Source organism: Stigmatopora argus, chromosome 3 (assembly GCF_051989625.1).
Source record: "Stigmatopora argus isolate UIUO_Sarg chromosome 3, RoL_Sarg_1.0, whole genome shotgun sequence".
NCBI lineage: Eukaryota > Metazoa > Chordata > Actinopteri > Syngnathiformes > Syngnathidae > Stigmatopora > Stigmatopora argus.
The window spans coordinates 23,507,169-23,523,900 of NC_135389.1; the positions used below are offsets into that span (position 1 = coordinate 23,507,169).

General features: G+C 45.3%; 1 protein-coding gene across 1 annotated transcript in view; it reads left to right on the plus strand.

Moving 5' to 3' along the window:
- The window catches only part of LOC144070813 (receptor-type tyrosine-protein phosphatase eta-like), a 25,723-nt gene extending 9,146 nt beyond the window's left edge, over positions 1-16,577 (plus strand). The window contains exons 6-29 of the mRNA XM_077595211.1: positions 345-617; positions 1,426-1,698; positions 2,606-2,869; positions 3,869-4,132; positions 5,468-5,713; positions 6,304-6,567; positions 8,065-8,337; positions 8,479-8,745; positions 8,821-9,096; positions 10,077-10,343; positions 10,665-10,940; positions 11,017-11,166; positions 11,674-11,878; positions 12,086-12,198; positions 12,285-12,372; positions 12,441-12,485; positions 12,571-12,658; positions 12,805-12,895; positions 13,371-13,447; positions 13,519-13,653; positions 14,290-14,406; positions 14,467-14,627; positions 14,712-14,847; positions 15,475-16,577. Of these exons, the coding sequence (XP_077451337.1) occupies positions 345-617; positions 1,426-1,698; positions 2,606-2,869; positions 3,869-4,132; positions 5,468-5,713; positions 6,304-6,567; positions 8,065-8,337; positions 8,479-8,745; positions 8,821-9,096; positions 10,077-10,343; positions 10,665-10,940; positions 11,017-11,166; positions 11,674-11,878; positions 12,086-12,198; positions 12,285-12,372; positions 12,441-12,485; positions 12,571-12,658; positions 12,805-12,895; positions 13,371-13,447; positions 13,519-13,653; positions 14,290-14,406; positions 14,467-14,627; positions 14,712-14,847; positions 15,475-15,633 (4,508 nt within the window). The 3' untranslated portion in view covers positions 15,634-16,577. The remainder of the gene's footprint in view (positions 1-344; positions 618-1,425; positions 1,699-2,605; positions 2,870-3,868; positions 4,133-5,467; positions 5,714-6,303; positions 6,568-8,064; positions 8,338-8,478; positions 8,746-8,820; positions 9,097-10,076; positions 10,344-10,664; positions 10,941-11,016; positions 11,167-11,673; positions 11,879-12,085; positions 12,199-12,284; positions 12,373-12,440; positions 12,486-12,570; positions 12,659-12,804; positions 12,896-13,370; positions 13,448-13,518; positions 13,654-14,289; positions 14,407-14,466; positions 14,628-14,711; positions 14,848-15,474) is intronic.
- The last annotated feature ends 155 nt before the right edge of the window (positions 16,578-16,732 follow it).

Here is a 16,732-nt window from a genome sequence, read left to right on the forward strand (position 1 = left end):
GTCTTTTAATCATGTTTTTTATTTGAAATGGAAACAAAATATTTTTTAAAGTGGAAAACAGAAAATATTTGTACATTTATTTTTAGATTTTACAAAATGCTTTTTGAACTAAAAACACAAAAGAAAAAAATTGGATTAAAAATTGCAATGATTGATTTTAAAAAGAGGAAAATCAAGAAATGTAATGTATATCATCTATAATCATTTGAATTTGATCCTAAAACAGAAAGTCGGCACTCATGATTTACTTTCTCGGGCCGCACAAAATGATGCGGCGGGCCAGATTTGGCCCCCGGGCCGCCACTTTGACACCTGTGGTCTACAACGTGTCCGTCTTTTTGCAGTTCCGACCCCGCCCGCTTCCCTGATGATCGCTCAAAGGACAAACGCTTCGCTGCACCTCCGGTGGGAGGCGGAGCCTCGACTCCAAGGCGCGCCCAATATCACTTACCACGTGGCCTACCAAAAATCCGGCGGCCCGTTGGAAAGCGCCGAGGGCGCCAACCGAAGCGCGCTGCTATCGCAGCTCTCCTCGGGAACGGAGTACAATTTGACCGTGTGGACGCTGGGACCCCAAAATCTCCAGAGCTCTGCTGTCAATCGCTCAGAATATACCTGTGAGTACGAGAATACCGTATTTTCACGACTATAAGGCGCACATAAAAGTCTGAAATTTTCTCCAAAATAGACAGGGCGCCTAATAATCCAGTGCGCTTTATATATGGACCAATACTAAAATTGTTATCACGATAAAATCAACGCCGACTCTACTATTTTCCCGTAGACAAAGTAGTGCGCAGTGACTGCTGGGATATGTAGTAGTTCTTTTGTCAATACACCCAATGGATTGTGGCCTGTATACATCGACATCAATACAGCTTGCCGTTGGAAAAGTGACGCTAGCTACCAGCTAGCTACTATTGGCGAATGGATTATGGCCGCCTGGACAAACGTATAAAACTCAGTGTTTTCGATGACTCGTTTGGACAATTGTTCAATTCAGACACAGAAAATGAGCACTTTGATGGATTTGTGGGTGATGATGACGTGAGTACGTTGTAAAATGCTTAAATAAAGTAATACCGAACTCAGTTTTGCTTCCGTTGCCTTTTTAAAAACGTGTTTTTAGCGTGTGGGTGTAGCGTGCAAGAACTATGTATCCCAGCAGTCACTGCGCACCGGAAACCGGAAATAGGCTGCTTCCGGTAGCCAGCGCTATTGCGGTTAGATATTCATATATGATGTATAACATATATGCGTCTAAAAAAACGGTGCGTCCTTTGTGTGTTTAAAATAATGAAATAGCACTCGTTACTGACACTGGGCCTTTAAATATGATGCGCCATATAGTTGTGAAAATACAATAAGTTACAAAAAGGTTTTCCTTTTGAGCTCCCAGAAGACACGGCATTTTCTCTTTGCCAGTGCCTAACCCCGTGTTGGACCTCGTGGCCAGCCCTTCGGGTACCGGTTCAATACACGTGACCTGGTCCAAACCGCCCGGAGCGCAGGCGTACTACAAATACGTGGTGGAGACCCACGACCTCGCCGGCGCGCTGGTCTACAACCGAACAGTGGTCGACGACGACGACACCCTGGTAAATGGTCTGGAACCGAGAACAAGCTACAACGTTAGCGTCACCGTGTCGGCGGCGCCGGGAATTTCCTCGGCGAGCCGGCACGCCGTCTCTTCCACCGGTAAGACGTTATACATATATATATATATAATATATAATAATATATAAAATTATATATAAAATTATATATATATATATATATATATATATATATAAAAAGAATAATATAATAAAATAAATATATATTTTTTTTAAATATAAATTTTTACAATTCTTTTTATAAATATATAAATTAAAAGCCCTGAATATTCTGTTTTTTATAGATCTAAAACAATGTTTATTTGATCTTTTTTAAAATATATTTTTAGATTTTACAAAATTATTTTTGAACTAAAAACAAAGAAAAAATGGATTAAAAATGACAATGATTGATTTCAAAGGGGGAAAATCAGGAAATTTAATATACATCTATACTCTTCATTTTAATTGGATCCTAAAACAGAAAGTCGCCACTCATCATTGACTTTCCCGGGCCGCACAACATGATGCGGCGGGCCAGATTTGGCCCCCGGGCCGCCACTTTGACACCTGTGCGTTAAAGCATTTTTATTTCCTGAAAATGACACGTTTGGCAGGTGCCAAATGCCATTTTTGTCTCCAAGCCGACCAAAAGTTAATGTCGGCGCATCCCCGATAACTTCCAATCCACCTCACGTTAAAATAGAAGTCATATAACGACTTTAATCTTGTCACGTTACCACTTTTTTCCCTCACCTGACGAATAATATGACCGTTACCTTAACGATCTGCGCATTAGTATTTCCAACATGAAGTGTATTTGCTAGCATAGCCATTGGCCACTCGCGACCGGCGCTTGCCTCATGCTAACCGCTAATTGACATGCAATTTGCCCAAGAACAATAGTAAATGGTCGAAAAACTGCGCCATATCCTTTAAATTTTCTTTCTTTTTGACAAACCAACGTTTGCCATGTTGACTTTGTGATTTTTCCGATGATTTTGCGGCAGTTCCCCAAGCCGCGCCGGACCTCCAAGTCCTAAATTTCACCACGACGGCCGTGCAGTTACATTGGTCCAAATCCAGCGACCACAAGGACGGCTACGTCTACCTGCTCGCCGCCTTCCGGGGCGACACGGCCGTTAAGAACGTGACCACCCAAAATCAAACGTACACCTTCTCCAGTCTGATCCCCGGAACGGCTTACAACTTTTTTTTGTGGACGGTGGCGGAGGGCCTCAGGTCGGACTCGGCAAACATATCGCAATACACAAGTATGGCCACACTCCTTTCCGTTTCTCCACGCTACTTTCTACCCTATCAGAATACAGACGCTCCCCTACTTACGGACATTTGAGTCACGAACAACGGTACATACGAACATGTCTGCAAATTGCGTTTATGTGGAAAAATGTTGGTAAGTTGGATTTTGTATTGCGCGCCTTTTTCCGAGTAGTGCTTCTTTCCGCCGCTAATACCGACCGACGCCTGGCGCTGTGATAGCTCAGCTCACCCAGCATCCACCTTCCTCTGCCCAGTTCGTTGCATTGCGGAAGTGCGTGAACGTGTCTCCAGTGCGCAAAGAACATTTTTCATTTTTATCATTAAATATCTCTTGCATCCATTATTCAATATGGTTGGTGAAAAGCGAAAGGCTTCTAGTGAGGGAGTTGCAAGGAAGAGGCAAGCCATTTCATTTGAAACCAAAGTGGCAATAATAACGAATCTTGATGCGCGTGAGAAAGTGGTGAGCATTGCACGGGAATACAACTTGAATCGTTCGACCGTCTGTACCATTTCTAAACAGAAAGATGGAGCAGCAGGACCCAAATATTGAACGTTGCACAAAGTTTGCAAATATATTGAATGATGCCATACAGTGCTACCGTATCATTTATGATGAAAAAAAGAAAACTGCAATCGTCATTCGATAGCTTCTTTCGGCCACTTTCTAGTAAATCTCTCTCTCTCTCTATACAGTACTGTATGTATTCTCTCCATGTTATTAAATGTTTTTTTCAGTACAAACCAATGCGTGTTACTTATACAAGCCTTAAACATACAAATGCACTCATAAACCTTCAATATACTTGTATATATACTTGAACATAAATTATAATACAAAATATAGCACTGAGCAACTTACGAACAAATTCAACTTATGAACAATCACTCGGAACCTAACTCGTTCGTAAGTAGGGGAGCGTCTGTACTTTCTAACCTATCAGAATACACTTTTGTGACATTTTCCCGACATATCTTTTTTGTCGCAGGGCCCGAGGCGGTGTCCAATCTGGCATTGATCGGAACCACCGCTAACCTGTCTTTGTCCTGGAGCGTTCCGACGGGAAGGGTGGATTCCTTCACGGTCACGTTGAGCAACGGCTCGGGGACCGTACGTGAGAGACGAGATCTGCAGAACTCCACGAGCGACCTGTTTTTTAGCGGCCTAAAACCGGGCGTGCGTTACTGTGCGCTGGTGACGAGCAAAAGCGGGCCTTTACGGAGCCAGCCTTCAGAAATCTGCAACGCCACATGTGAGTTCCCCTCGACCTCAATTTGGATCACCGTGTACAGTGGTACCTCGACATACCATCGTAATCCCTTCCGAGACCGAGATCGTATGACGAGCTTTTCGTAACTCGAGCGGACGTTTCCCATAGAAATGAACTGAAATCAAATGAATTGGTTCCAACCCTCTGAAAAAACACCCAAAACAGGATATTGGATTGGAAAAAACGTTGTATTTCTTCTAATTCGCCATCTATTAACAAAGTAACACATAACTAGTGGTTTAATAGTAATAAAATGTGTTTAATATAACTAAAATTGGGCGGATTTCGCCGAGGGGAGAGAGAGAGATGCACAGAAGGGGCGGGGTTTGGAGGGACTTTCCACGACAACGCACTCGTAAACGGAACAAACAAATTTAAATGAACTTGGATTAATATATAGAGACACACTCAAACATACGTTTGATGTAACTTTACACAAAACTGGATTCTAATTTTGTTTTAATCTTTTTTTTACCTTCGTTCTGGGCGGGTTAGTTGTTTGCCACGCCTCCACCCTCACGTTCGCTATCGATGGGCTGTTTGCTGTTGTACTATTCCCTTCAAAATATTCCGAAAATGATGCACATAAATGTCCTCCCAATAGGATAACGCACGACCACTTGCCAATGAGACGTACCGTATTTTCACGACTATAAGGCGCACTTAAAAGTCTTAAATTTTCTCCAAAATAGACAGGGTGCCTTATAATCCAGTGTGCTTTATACATGGAAAAAAATGGAGGGTGCGCCTTGTAATGCGGTGCGGCTTATAGTCGTGAAAATATGGTACTTTCGTGTGAGAAAGGGAAAAAGTGTCATTCATTGAGGGTGCGCCTTATAATGCAGTGCGCCTTATAGTCGCGAAAATACGGTAGTCTTTAAAGAACGATCGCGGGACCTTCTTTCCTTAGAAAGAATAACAGGAAATACAATAGCTGAGCTTCCCACGTATTGATTGTGGGTAATGAAGTTTTATTCTGAGAAAGAGTGCCATTGTCTATTGGCGTTGCGTGCACGAGTATACTTCATTACCCAGAAAGCCCTCTTTTTGCATGCGCGTTGCGCGTTTCCTGGTCGGAACTCGTCTGAATAAATCATTCGGTGCTTGTAGATATTGTTAAACACAAAAGAGATGCAAAAAAGACAGTGCCATGGCCACCTGGCTTGGTCGCATCACCAAATTTTGATCGTATCTCGGGCAAATTATTCGCCGTCGTAAAACGAGAATATTGTATGACGAGCGGTCGTATGACGAGGTATGACTGTACTCTCAAATGCGAACTTTACTGTACAAACGCGGTGTTTTTGCGGCGAGCAGTTCCCAACCCTCCCGGTCCCGTCGGCGTGGCGTCGCAGACGGTCAGCTCCATTAATTTCACCTGGGCCCCGCCGGAAGATATGGATCGGCATCAGTATAATTTCACGGTGAACGACGTGTCGGTCACCTCTGAGAATTGGTTCCTGCTCAGCGGCCTCCGCTCTGGAACCTCCAACTCCATTTCTGTGGCAACTCGTGGCGTGTTGGGCTATCAAAGTGCGCAAGTCAAAGCCAGCAATTATACAAGTAAGTGAAATGAGCTGTTATAAAAGAGCATTAAATGCCAATACAAAGTACCGTATTTTCACGACTATATGGCGCATCGTATTTTTAGCCGCAGTGTCAGTAACGAGTGCTATTTCTGTATTTTAAACACACAAAGGACGCACCGTTTTTTTAAACGCATATATATTATATATGAATATCTAACCGCAATAGCGCTGGCTACCGGACGGAAGCAGCCCCAGACTCTATTTCTCTATTTATTTAAAAATCCTAACGGGCCGTATATGGCCCGCTTGCCAAGGTTGAAAAACTTGTACACACACGATCCGGGGACGTGACCACAATTAGCATTCCAAATATAGAGTAAGTAGCGCATCTGCTAGCGTAGCGGTTATCCACTCCCAACTTGCATTAGCCTTGTGCTAATTGACATTTCCATGAAAATGCTAGCATAGCCCACACAATATCATTCAACACTTTTAAAACGGATTGTTTTTACTGAACGAGACGTTGTTGAGCAAAATATTAATGAAGCAAAATTGAATCTCCCGATCCAATCGACTGGATTTAATCGTGGCGGTTTCGCCATCCCACGTTCCGTTTTTGGCCAGGACCGTACCCGGCGAGCACGCTGAAGGCCGAAAACGTGAGCGCCAGTTCCGTCACGTTGACGTGGGAACAACCGGAAGCGAAGGCGGACTTCTCCTACCTGGTGGAGGTCTCCGACGGTCGGGATCCCCCAAGAGTCAGCACCAGCGAAAGCCGGCGCGCCGACATCTCCGGCCTGGCCTCCGGCACCAACTACACCTTCAGCGTCAAGACGCGAGCGGCGGACGGCACTTCGGCGGCTCCTCGGATCCTGTCTGCCTTCACTCGTACGTACCGACGTGATTTCCTGTACTGAAAGAGTTACGTAGACGGAATCATTTGAACTGATGTCTTTAGAGGGTTGCAAATACTAGTATCTGTATTTAATCATTAAACGCTGTTTTCGGCTGTTGATTCGTTTGGCGAATGGACGTATATAGACGTCTTTTTGCCTCCATCACGACATCATCGCGACATTTTACCGAGGAATTCACTTCCCTGGGCTCGGTTCTAATGTCCAAAGAGCTCCAGTACAGACACTCCTCAACTTACGAACGCAATTGGTTCCGAGCGATTGTTCATAAGTTGAATTTGTTTGTAAGTTGATTTAGTGCTATATTTTGTATTATAATTTATGTTTAAGGCCTATATAAGTATATTGAAGGTTTATATAAGTGCATTTGTATGTTTAAGGCTTGTATAAGTAACACGCATTGGTTTGTACTGAAAAAAAAAACATTTAATAAAATGGAAAGAATATGTACAGTACTGTAGAGAGAGAGATAGATTTATGTATTAGAAACTGGCCAAAAGAAGCGACCTAATGACGATTGCACAGTTTTCTTCTTTTTTTCATCATAAATGATGCAGTAGCACTGTATGGCATCATTCAATTGATTTGCAAACTTTGTGCAACGTTCAATATTTGGGTCCTGCTGCTCCATCTTTATGTTTATAAATGGTACTGAATGTGCAACGCTCACCACTTTCTGACGCGCATCAAGCTTCGTTATTATTGCCACTCGTTTCAAATGAAATGGCTTGCCTCTTCCTTGCAACTCCCTCAATAGAAGCCTTTAGCTTTTTACCAACCATATTCAATATTGGATGCATGAGATATTTAATGATACAAATGAAAAAGGTTCTTTGCACACTGGAGATACGTTCACGCACTTCCGCATTGCAACAAAGAAGGTAGATGCTGGGTGAGCTGAGCTCTCACAGCGCCAGGCGTCGGTATTAGCGGCGGAAAGAAGTACTACTCCGAAAAAGACGCGAAATACAAAATTGGACTTGCGAACATTTTTGGACTTAAACGCAATTTGCAGACATGTTCGTATGTAGCGTTGTTCGTAAGTTGAATGTTCGTAAGTAGGGGAGCGTCTGTATTTGTATTTAATCATTACATGCTGTTTCCGGCTGGATTTGACCGAATTTGAGAGCATTTTGAGCCGTTTGGCGAATGGACGTAAAAAGACGTTTTTTTGCCTCCACCGATTATTTTGGGGCTTCACTTCCTGTTTTGGGGGCAATTGCGTGACATTTCCTGTTGACATTTTTGGATCGCTTGCTGATGATTTTTGGAGGGAAGCATAAGGACTGTTGTTAGCGGTTGTTAAAAGTGAACGTTTTTGTGGCGTTGATTTGTGACAATATGAATTGTTGCCGTGTTACCACGTGGAAATTGAATCAAGCGGGCTTTTAGGATGGCAGGAATTTGGGGGGTTCAAAAAAATGGGGTACAAGGCTGTATTGTCACGTGTCAATGTGTGTGTTCTTTCTAGGACCGGATGAGATCCCTTACCTGGAGGCGGAGACCTTGAATTCCAGCGCCATCCGCCTGCTTTGGGGTCCGCCGCCCGAACGCAAGCCCGAGTACAGCTTCCGGGTGGAGACGACCGTCTGCGTCGACGACCCCCGAAACCAAACATCGGTGGGAGACGACGTGATCGTCATTTCCCAGCTCGTTCCCGGGACCCGCTGCACGTTTTGCGTCTACGTCCAAGTGGGGGACGGCGGCGTGGAATCCCAACCGCGGTGCATCTCTCAGTACACAAGTAGGGCTCTTTCTCACTTTTTTTGTTGTTTTTTGTCCATGTCTTTATGTAGGGAAGAGGATTGGGGCCACTTCTCTTGAACCTCATCCTCTTCTGTAGTGACCTCTTGTCAAACTGAATGTTTTCTTTCCCACGCCGCAGTGCCCGAGGCGGTCCGAGCGCAAATGTCCAGTCAGGGATCCAACTCGTCCATTCTGGTGTGGTGGGAAAGAGCGGCGGGGAACGTGGAGCGTTACAGCGTTCACCTCAACGGCTCCTCCGTGCCTCGCTTGACGACGGTGGCGTTGAACGGGTCGGGCGACTCTCTGGTCTTCCACGACCTCTCCGCCGGAACGCCGTACAGCGCCGTGGTGACGTCGCACAGCGGACCTTTCAACGCGTCTTCTGAGCTTCTCACCAACGCCACCTGTGAGTGAGTCGCCGTTAGCTGGCTTTTTCCCTCCCGTCGCGCCTCAACCGAGTGTTTTTCACCCACGGGAAAAGATCCCAATCCCCCCGGGGAGTTGGAGATCCTGGTCCAGACCACCGACTCCATAGAAGTCACGTGGACGGAACCTCCGCTGATGGACGGCGCCGACTTCCACTACCGGCTCACCGTGGCGGCGGCGGCGGCGGCGGGGGGGCGATCCGTCGATACCGGCGACGTCCGTCACGTTTTCCGCCACCTGCTGCCTGGCACCACTTACAACGTCACCGTGGCGACCGTGGGGGTGCTGGATTTTCGCAGTCAAGTGATTCGCTTCATTTGGGTCACCACAAGTAAGCGTGGCTTTCACACTTATAAAACAAAGCAAAAAGCGCCCTGATCAGGTGTTTTCTCCTACCGTATTTTCACGACTATATGGCGCATCGTATTTAAAGGCGCAGTGTCAGTAACGAGTGCTATTTCTGTATTTTAAACACAAAGGATGCACCGTTTTTTTAGACGCATATATGTTATGTATTATATATGAATATTTAACCGCAATAGCGCTGGCTACCGGAAGCAGCCCCAGACTCTTTTTCCGGTTTCCGGTGCGCAGTGACTGCTGGGATATATAGTCCTTGCATGCTACACCCACACGCTAAAAACATGTTTTTAAAAAGGCAACGGAAGGAAAACTGAGTTGGGTTGTACTTTATTTAGCCATTTTACAACTTACTCACGTCATCATCACACAAAAATCCATCCAAGTCCTCATTTTCTGTGTCTGAATTGAACAATTGTCCAAACGAGTCATCGAAAACGCTGAGTTTTAGACGTTCGTCCAGGCGGCCACAATCCATTCGCCAATAGTAGCTAGCTGGTAGCTAGCGTAACTTTTCCAACGGTGCTTCCCATGCTTTGTGAAGCTGTATTGATGTCGATGTATACAGGCCACAATCCATTCGTAAATAGTAGCTAGCTGGTAGCTAGCGTAACTTTTCCAACGGCAAGCTGTATTGATGTCGATGTATACAGGCCACAATCCTTTGGGTGTATTGACAAAAGAACTACTACATATCCCAGCAGTCACTGCACAGTACTTTGTCTACGGGAAAATAGTAGAGTCGGTGTACCCTATCAACTGATTCGTTTTATTTTATCGTGATAACAATTTTAGTATTGGTCCATATATAAAGCGCACTGTATTATTAGGCGCCCTGTCTATTTTGGAGAAAATTGCAGACTTTTATGTGCGCCTTATAATCGTGAAAATACAGTACTTGAAATGGATCGTACAATGTCTCTGTTCCCCCCCCCCGTGAAATCGGTCCAGGACCCTTGCACGTCAGCTCCCTCAACACTTCAGCCCAAGAGGAGAACATCACGGTGACGTGGTTTCCACCGGACGACGCCGAGGAAGGATACCGTTATCTGTTAACGTGGCAAAATTTGAACACGGCGGCCAACGGGAGTGTTTTGACCCATCAGACCACGTACACCGTGGAAAAACTGCTGCCCGGCAGCAGGTATCACTTTTCGGTCCTCTCCGTGACTCGAGATGGAACTCGAGGTGCTCCCAGATGGATTTTCGACTGCACGGGTGAGATCCCGCATCGCGTGGATTATGATATTTGCCCATGTGTGCGCTAGCATGTCTCTCGACCATGTGTTTAAAAAAAAACATCAATTTTGAACTGGTAGCCCAAGGCCACAATGTGTTATAAAGTCACATATCTTCATAAAAGCTCAACGTTGTATTATAATGTTAGCTAAGAGCACAGTCACATGGTGTTGTCGGTCCAAAAACGACGGCAACCCGTTTGAAAATGCTATATTATTAGCAAGCCTCATCACAAGCAGATTGGAAGGCAAGCGTAAGCGTCTCACGGGCATCAATGTTTTTTTTCTCCCTCTTCTTTAGACGCCAGCTCCGTGCTAAAGTTAGCGTGCCACGGTCCAGACACTCGGGACGCCAAGCTCCTCATGTCCTGGACTCCACCCAGCGGACGCTTCCGGCGTTTCCGCATCCGCGTCAACGACTCGGAAAGCCTCGTCGAGGCGGGCGCTTGCGACGACGGATGCGGCCTCGCCGTCAAAAACCTGACTCACTTCACGTCCTACCGCGTCACCGTGGAGACGCAGAGCTGCGGACGAGCCGCCGCCCCAGTTGGCCTCGACTGCCGGACCGGCATCACAGGTGGCGCCCTTTCTGGGACCCGGGTTTCTTTCGGGGGAACCCCGTCCCTATTTGGCCCCTGCCTCCCTTTTGCCAGATCCGCCCATTCCGGGAGGCTACGAGTCCCTGGTTAGCGTGAAGGAGATAGCCTACAACAGATTCACCCTTCAGATCAACTCCAGTCTGATGGACGACGCCAACGGACCCGTGGCTAAATTTGGCGTGCTGCTAGCGGAAAACGTTGACGGTTTGTCCACTTCTTTTCCCGTTTTCGACGGCCTTGACGTCGGGCAAGGGTTAGAAGCCAATGAGAAAGTAAATCATGAGTGCTGACTTTCTGTTTTAGGATCAAATTCAAATGAAGAGTATAGATATATATTACATTTCCTGATTTTCCCCCTTTTAAATCAATTATTGTAATTTTTTAATCCATTTTTTCTGTGTATTTAGTGCAAAAATCATTTTGTAAAATCTAAAAATATAAAAAAAGAAGCTAAAATAAACATTGTTTTACATCTATAAAAAACGGAATATCCAGGTCTTTTAATCCAGTTCTTTTAATCCATTTATATATAAAAAAATATCTAAATATTATATCTTAAATGGTCCGGCCCACGTGAAATCAAGTTAACGTTAAAGCGGCCTGCGAACCAACCCGAGTCTGACAGCCTTTATTCGGCTCCCGTTGACACTTGCCAGTTTTAGCTTGCAGCGCTACTTTTGTCAATTTGTGACGGGATGTCACGTCTTTCAGAATCGGACACGACCGATATCAAGCAGCACTTGGGGAACACGTACCAGCAGTGGATCCAGGGAAAGACTTGGCTTTACCTGGCCACCGTCCGGGACAGAAACGTGGCCAGGCGCGCCGTCGACCCGGCCTTGACTGTCCACGTCGGAGACGGATCCACGTGGATGGGATACACCAATGGGGAACTGCGTGGCAATCGCATATACCGGTGAGAGCGCCGTTGCTAGCGCCGTGGCTAGCGGCATGGCTAGCGGCGTGGCTAGCGCCGTTGCTAGCGCCGGGCACCAGTGTTGCTAGCACCGGGCACCAGTGTTGCTAGCGGTGTTGCTAGCGCCGTTGCTAGCATTTTGCCTTGGTTTGCTTCGGAGACGTGCCCTGGTTCATCCGGTCGGTGTTGACCGTTATTTTTTTGCAGGTACGCCATTGTCTTGTTCACCCGACTGATCATGGAAGGCGAGCTGGTGAAAAATGTATCCATTGCCTCCGTCACCAATTTCTATCCCGTGGTGAAACTCCCGCAGGACCCAGGTAAGCTAGCCCGTCCTGCCGCAAACGTTCGCTGGTTGGCCGGCCGGCTTTGACGCTCATTGGAATGGACGCGTGTGCCGTGGCAGTTGTGATCAGTGTCGCCGTGGGAGCCACTTTGGGGATCTTCAGCGTTCTCTTCCTGGTTCTCGTGGGCTTCGTTGTTTACTGGAAAAGGTGGGTGGCCGTGGCTCGGTCCGGCCGGGGTCTCCTCCGCCTTTCAACTCCGCGTCCCCATCTCGTAGGTTGTCCAAAAAAGAAAACTCGGACATCCAGATTCATTCCATGAGGTAAGGGCCGCTCATTCCCGTCTTCCCTTTCAAAGTAGTCGACCATTTTTCCACTCGCGTCCCCATCGCTCTTCACTCTCGGCAGAAGTTCCCCCGTGAAGGTGGAGGACTACGAAGCTTACTACAAGAAGCAGAAAGCCGACTCCAATTGTGGCTTCGCCGAGGAGTTTGAGGTGACAGACAACGTCCAAACCGGCGTTACCCAACGCTAGTTGCCCTTACCAAAATGGCCGCCCTCGGGAGGCCGCGAGAGCTCTCACGGCGTAGCGTGGGCAAGCTAAGATGCTAACGTTGCCTCGTTGGTGGTCTGGTGTTGCAGGACTTGCGCCCGGTCGGGACAAATCAGTCCAAATCCAACGCTCTGATGCAGGAGAACAAGGCCAAGAATCGCTACAACAACGTGCTCCCCTGTGAGTACCACCGTCTCAATTACAAATATCTCAAGAATACGTAGATGCTTTTAATTTTTTCTTCTTCAGTATTTCACATATTTTTCTTATTTCTTAAATGGAATTCATTTACTCATTTATTTAGAATTTTTAAATGTTTTTATGGGGATTTTCACATCTTGAGCTTCCTTTTTTAATACTAATTATATACCATATTAATGATTCAATGTTGTACATTTACTTTTCTTGATGATCTTTTGATTATTCCTTCATTTTAAAAAAAAATAATTAATAGCAGAAAAAAATCGCAAAGTAGTGAATTTGCGATAAGTGAAGTCGCAATAATCGAGGGATCACTGTATCCAATTTTAGCTTTTTTTTCCAATGTAATTCAACTCTTAAATGTTGTCGGTTTGTTTTTCCATCGGAATCTCCTTTTTTTCTTTTGACATCTCTTCACCAAAAACGCGAACGACCGACGCCCGCCTGCCCGCAGACGACGTTTCTCGGGTGAAACTGTCCATCATTCACGGGAGCCCGTACGACGACTACATCAACGCCAACTACGTGGCGGTGGGTAGCGACTCGGCCCTTTTTCCAGTGACTTGAGACGCAACGCCCGTCCGTCCGTCTCCCTTTTTTAGGGTTACGACTCCAAGAAGGAGTTCATCGCGGCTCAGGGTCCGTTGGCCGCCACCGTCAAGGATTTTTGGAGGATGATTTGGGAGAAGAACGTCCACTGCCTGGTCATGCTGACGCGCTGTAACGAGCAAGGCAGGGTGAGTTGGACCGCGCCGTCATTTTGGCTCCTCTACGGGTCACTATGGGTACAGTAATCCCTCAAATATCGCAGTTATTATAGACCAGACATATTCGAAAAATCAGGTCACCCCTATTAAAACTGTTTTTTTTCTTCAGTTCTGAGTTGTAGTAGCAAGAGTGGTTCTTATGAGTTTCAGTATGGATTTTCACATTTTTATAAACTTAAAAAAAGAATAATATTTTTTATATAATTGATAGCGAGAAAAAAATGGCAAAGTAGTGAATTTGTGATAAGTGAAGACGCGATAATTGAGGGATTACTGGACTTCCTCGACATTTTGGACCATTTGCTATTGATTTTGGGGGCATTTCTGGGTCACTTCCTGACGATTGATGATGTATTTCACACAATGAGAGCAACGACCAAAAGACCGACGACCAACGGTGGCCAAAAGACCGACGGCCAAAAGACCGACGGCCAAAAGACCGACGGCCAAAAGACAGACAGCCAAAAGACCGGCGACCAAAAGATTGGCGACCAAAAGACCGGCGACCAAAAGATTGGCGACCAAAAGACCGGCGACCAATGGACCGTGTACCAGTGACACCGCCCCCAGATGTGACAAAAATGTATTTGCACCGTACGCGTCCAGGTGAAATGCGAGCAGTACTGGCAGTCGGGCAGCAGGCACTGGGAGTACATCCGCGTCAGCGCCACGTCGGAAATCCCCTTGGACGACTGGACCATCCGAGACTTTGATATCAAAAACGTAAGGGCCACAAAGACGTCGGCATCCATGGCCTATCTCCAATCGCCACTCCTTTTTTAGGTGAAGACGGCCGAGACCCGTTCGGTTCGCCAGTTCCACTTCACGGCCTGGCCCGATCACGGCGTGCCGGATAGCACGGAGCTCCTCATCGGTTTTCGCCACCTGGTCCGAGAACACATGGACCAGTATTCCACCAACTCGCCGGCGGTGGTCCATTGCAGGTTTGGACGTTGCCGTCATCCGTTTGTCCGTCTGTCCGTTAACTCCGGATTTTAGTTGAAAGGTTTATGTCTTTTTTTCTGCAGCGCCGGCGTGGGCCGCACCGGCACCTTCATCGCCATCGATCGCCTCCTCTACCAAATCGAACGGGAAAACGTGGTGGACGTTTACGGCGTGGTTCACGACCTGCGAATGCACCGACCGCTCATGGTGCAGACCGAGGTGCGTCCGCGGGCCGCTTTAACGTCAACTCCATTTCACTCGGGCCTTTTTAGATATAATATTTAGATTTTTTTTTTTATACATGGATTAAGAGAACCGGATTAAAAGCCCTGAATATTCCGTTTTTTTATAGATCTTAAACAATGTTTATTTGAGCTTTTTTTAAATATATTTTTAGATTTTACAAAAGGATTTTTGAACTAAAAACACAGAAAAAATGGATTAAAAATGACAATTATTGATTTAAAAGGGGGAAAATCAGGAAATTTAATATATCTATACTCTTCATTTGAATTTGATCCTAAAACAGAAAGTCGGCACTCATGATTGACTTTCCCGGGCCGCACAACATGATGCGGCGGGCCAGATTTGGCCCCCGGGCCGCCACTTTGACACCTGTGAGTTAGACAGTACAGTCGCAAAGGCCGCAGAACAACAAAGCAAAAGCACAAAGTACAAAGCAGATCAAAGTCAATGGGATCCTTAAGAATCACCAAATCAAATCATTAAGACAGAAAAGCATCAAAAACACAAAACGAGCAAGAGACCGAGCGAGGTGCGTCCGTCAACATTTTTTTTCATTATTGTCATCTTTTTTTGTCTGATTTTCATGGTTTGTGTGTTCAGGACCAGTACGTGTTTTTAAACCAGTGTGCCATGGACATAATCCGCTCCAGAACTGGAACAAACGTGGATCTCATCTACCAAAACACCGCTGCACTCTCCATTTATGAGAACGTGGAACCCAGAACAGCGCATTATAAAGAAGGCTACCCCAATACTTAATTAAGCACAGCTAAAGCACTCTAAAGGTAAATCTTTTTTTTATTTTTTGGAATGTAAGTATAGTACTTCTGGAAATGGACTTTTGTGTCAGAGTTATGTCACTTTACTCAAGATAAGATGTCTATTATTATGTTTTTCTACTGTTTTTTAACTATTTGAAATGTTGTATACAGGGGTGTCCAAAGTTTATTTTTTTTAACGGCGTACAAGGAAAATCCCAAAGGACTGCAAATCCATCCATTTGTTAGAGGATCATAATTGGGGTAAAAAAAAATATATTTTTTAAATTATTTTCTAATGTCGCCAGTATACGGGTTGATTTTGGAGCATTACTGGGTGACTTCCTGTTTTTTAGGGGGCGCATTCAACTGTAATTATTCACCAAATGTAAATAGAAATGAGCGTCGCTCGTCCGATATTTTATTTTTGTGTTTGTTGTATTTTTATGCACTGATGTGAATCATGCACTGGATGCATTCATTCATTCATTCATACATTTTCTTCTGCTCATTTGTACGACAGACTTTTAAGGCCACGTAAAGAAAGAAACAATCCAATAAAGATTACAATTGTGAAATGACCACATTCAAGTCGTACTATTACGGTAATAAAATCGTAATGTCACGATAGTCGTAAATTCATATTACGAGATTACATTGATAATTTTAGGACAAGTCGCCATGTTACGATACAATGATTTCAATCTAATTTTAGGTTGCAGGCCTGATTTTACCCCATTTTTGTGCATTGATTTATTGATTATTTTATATCTGTCGCAGCTGTAGCTGCAGTTGAGGTTTTATAGCCATAAAATAGTTTTTGAGGGTTGGATTGATTCGTTGAAGGTGCTATGAGAAAATGCACGGACCGCCACTGCTTTTTATGTAATATTTGTTTGACTCTTTTTGTTGACTGATTGTGAAAAAAATATATATTTTCCTGAATATTGGTTCATGTTTATCTGGATATTGTTTCCCTTTTTTATCCCCTGAGCTCAGTTCTCAGGAATAAAAAAATGACTTGGATTTAGTAGAAGTAGGTGCGTGTGTACATGAAAAGGCCACGCGAGGGCGCCAAAGCTCCGACTCGGCCGCAGCGT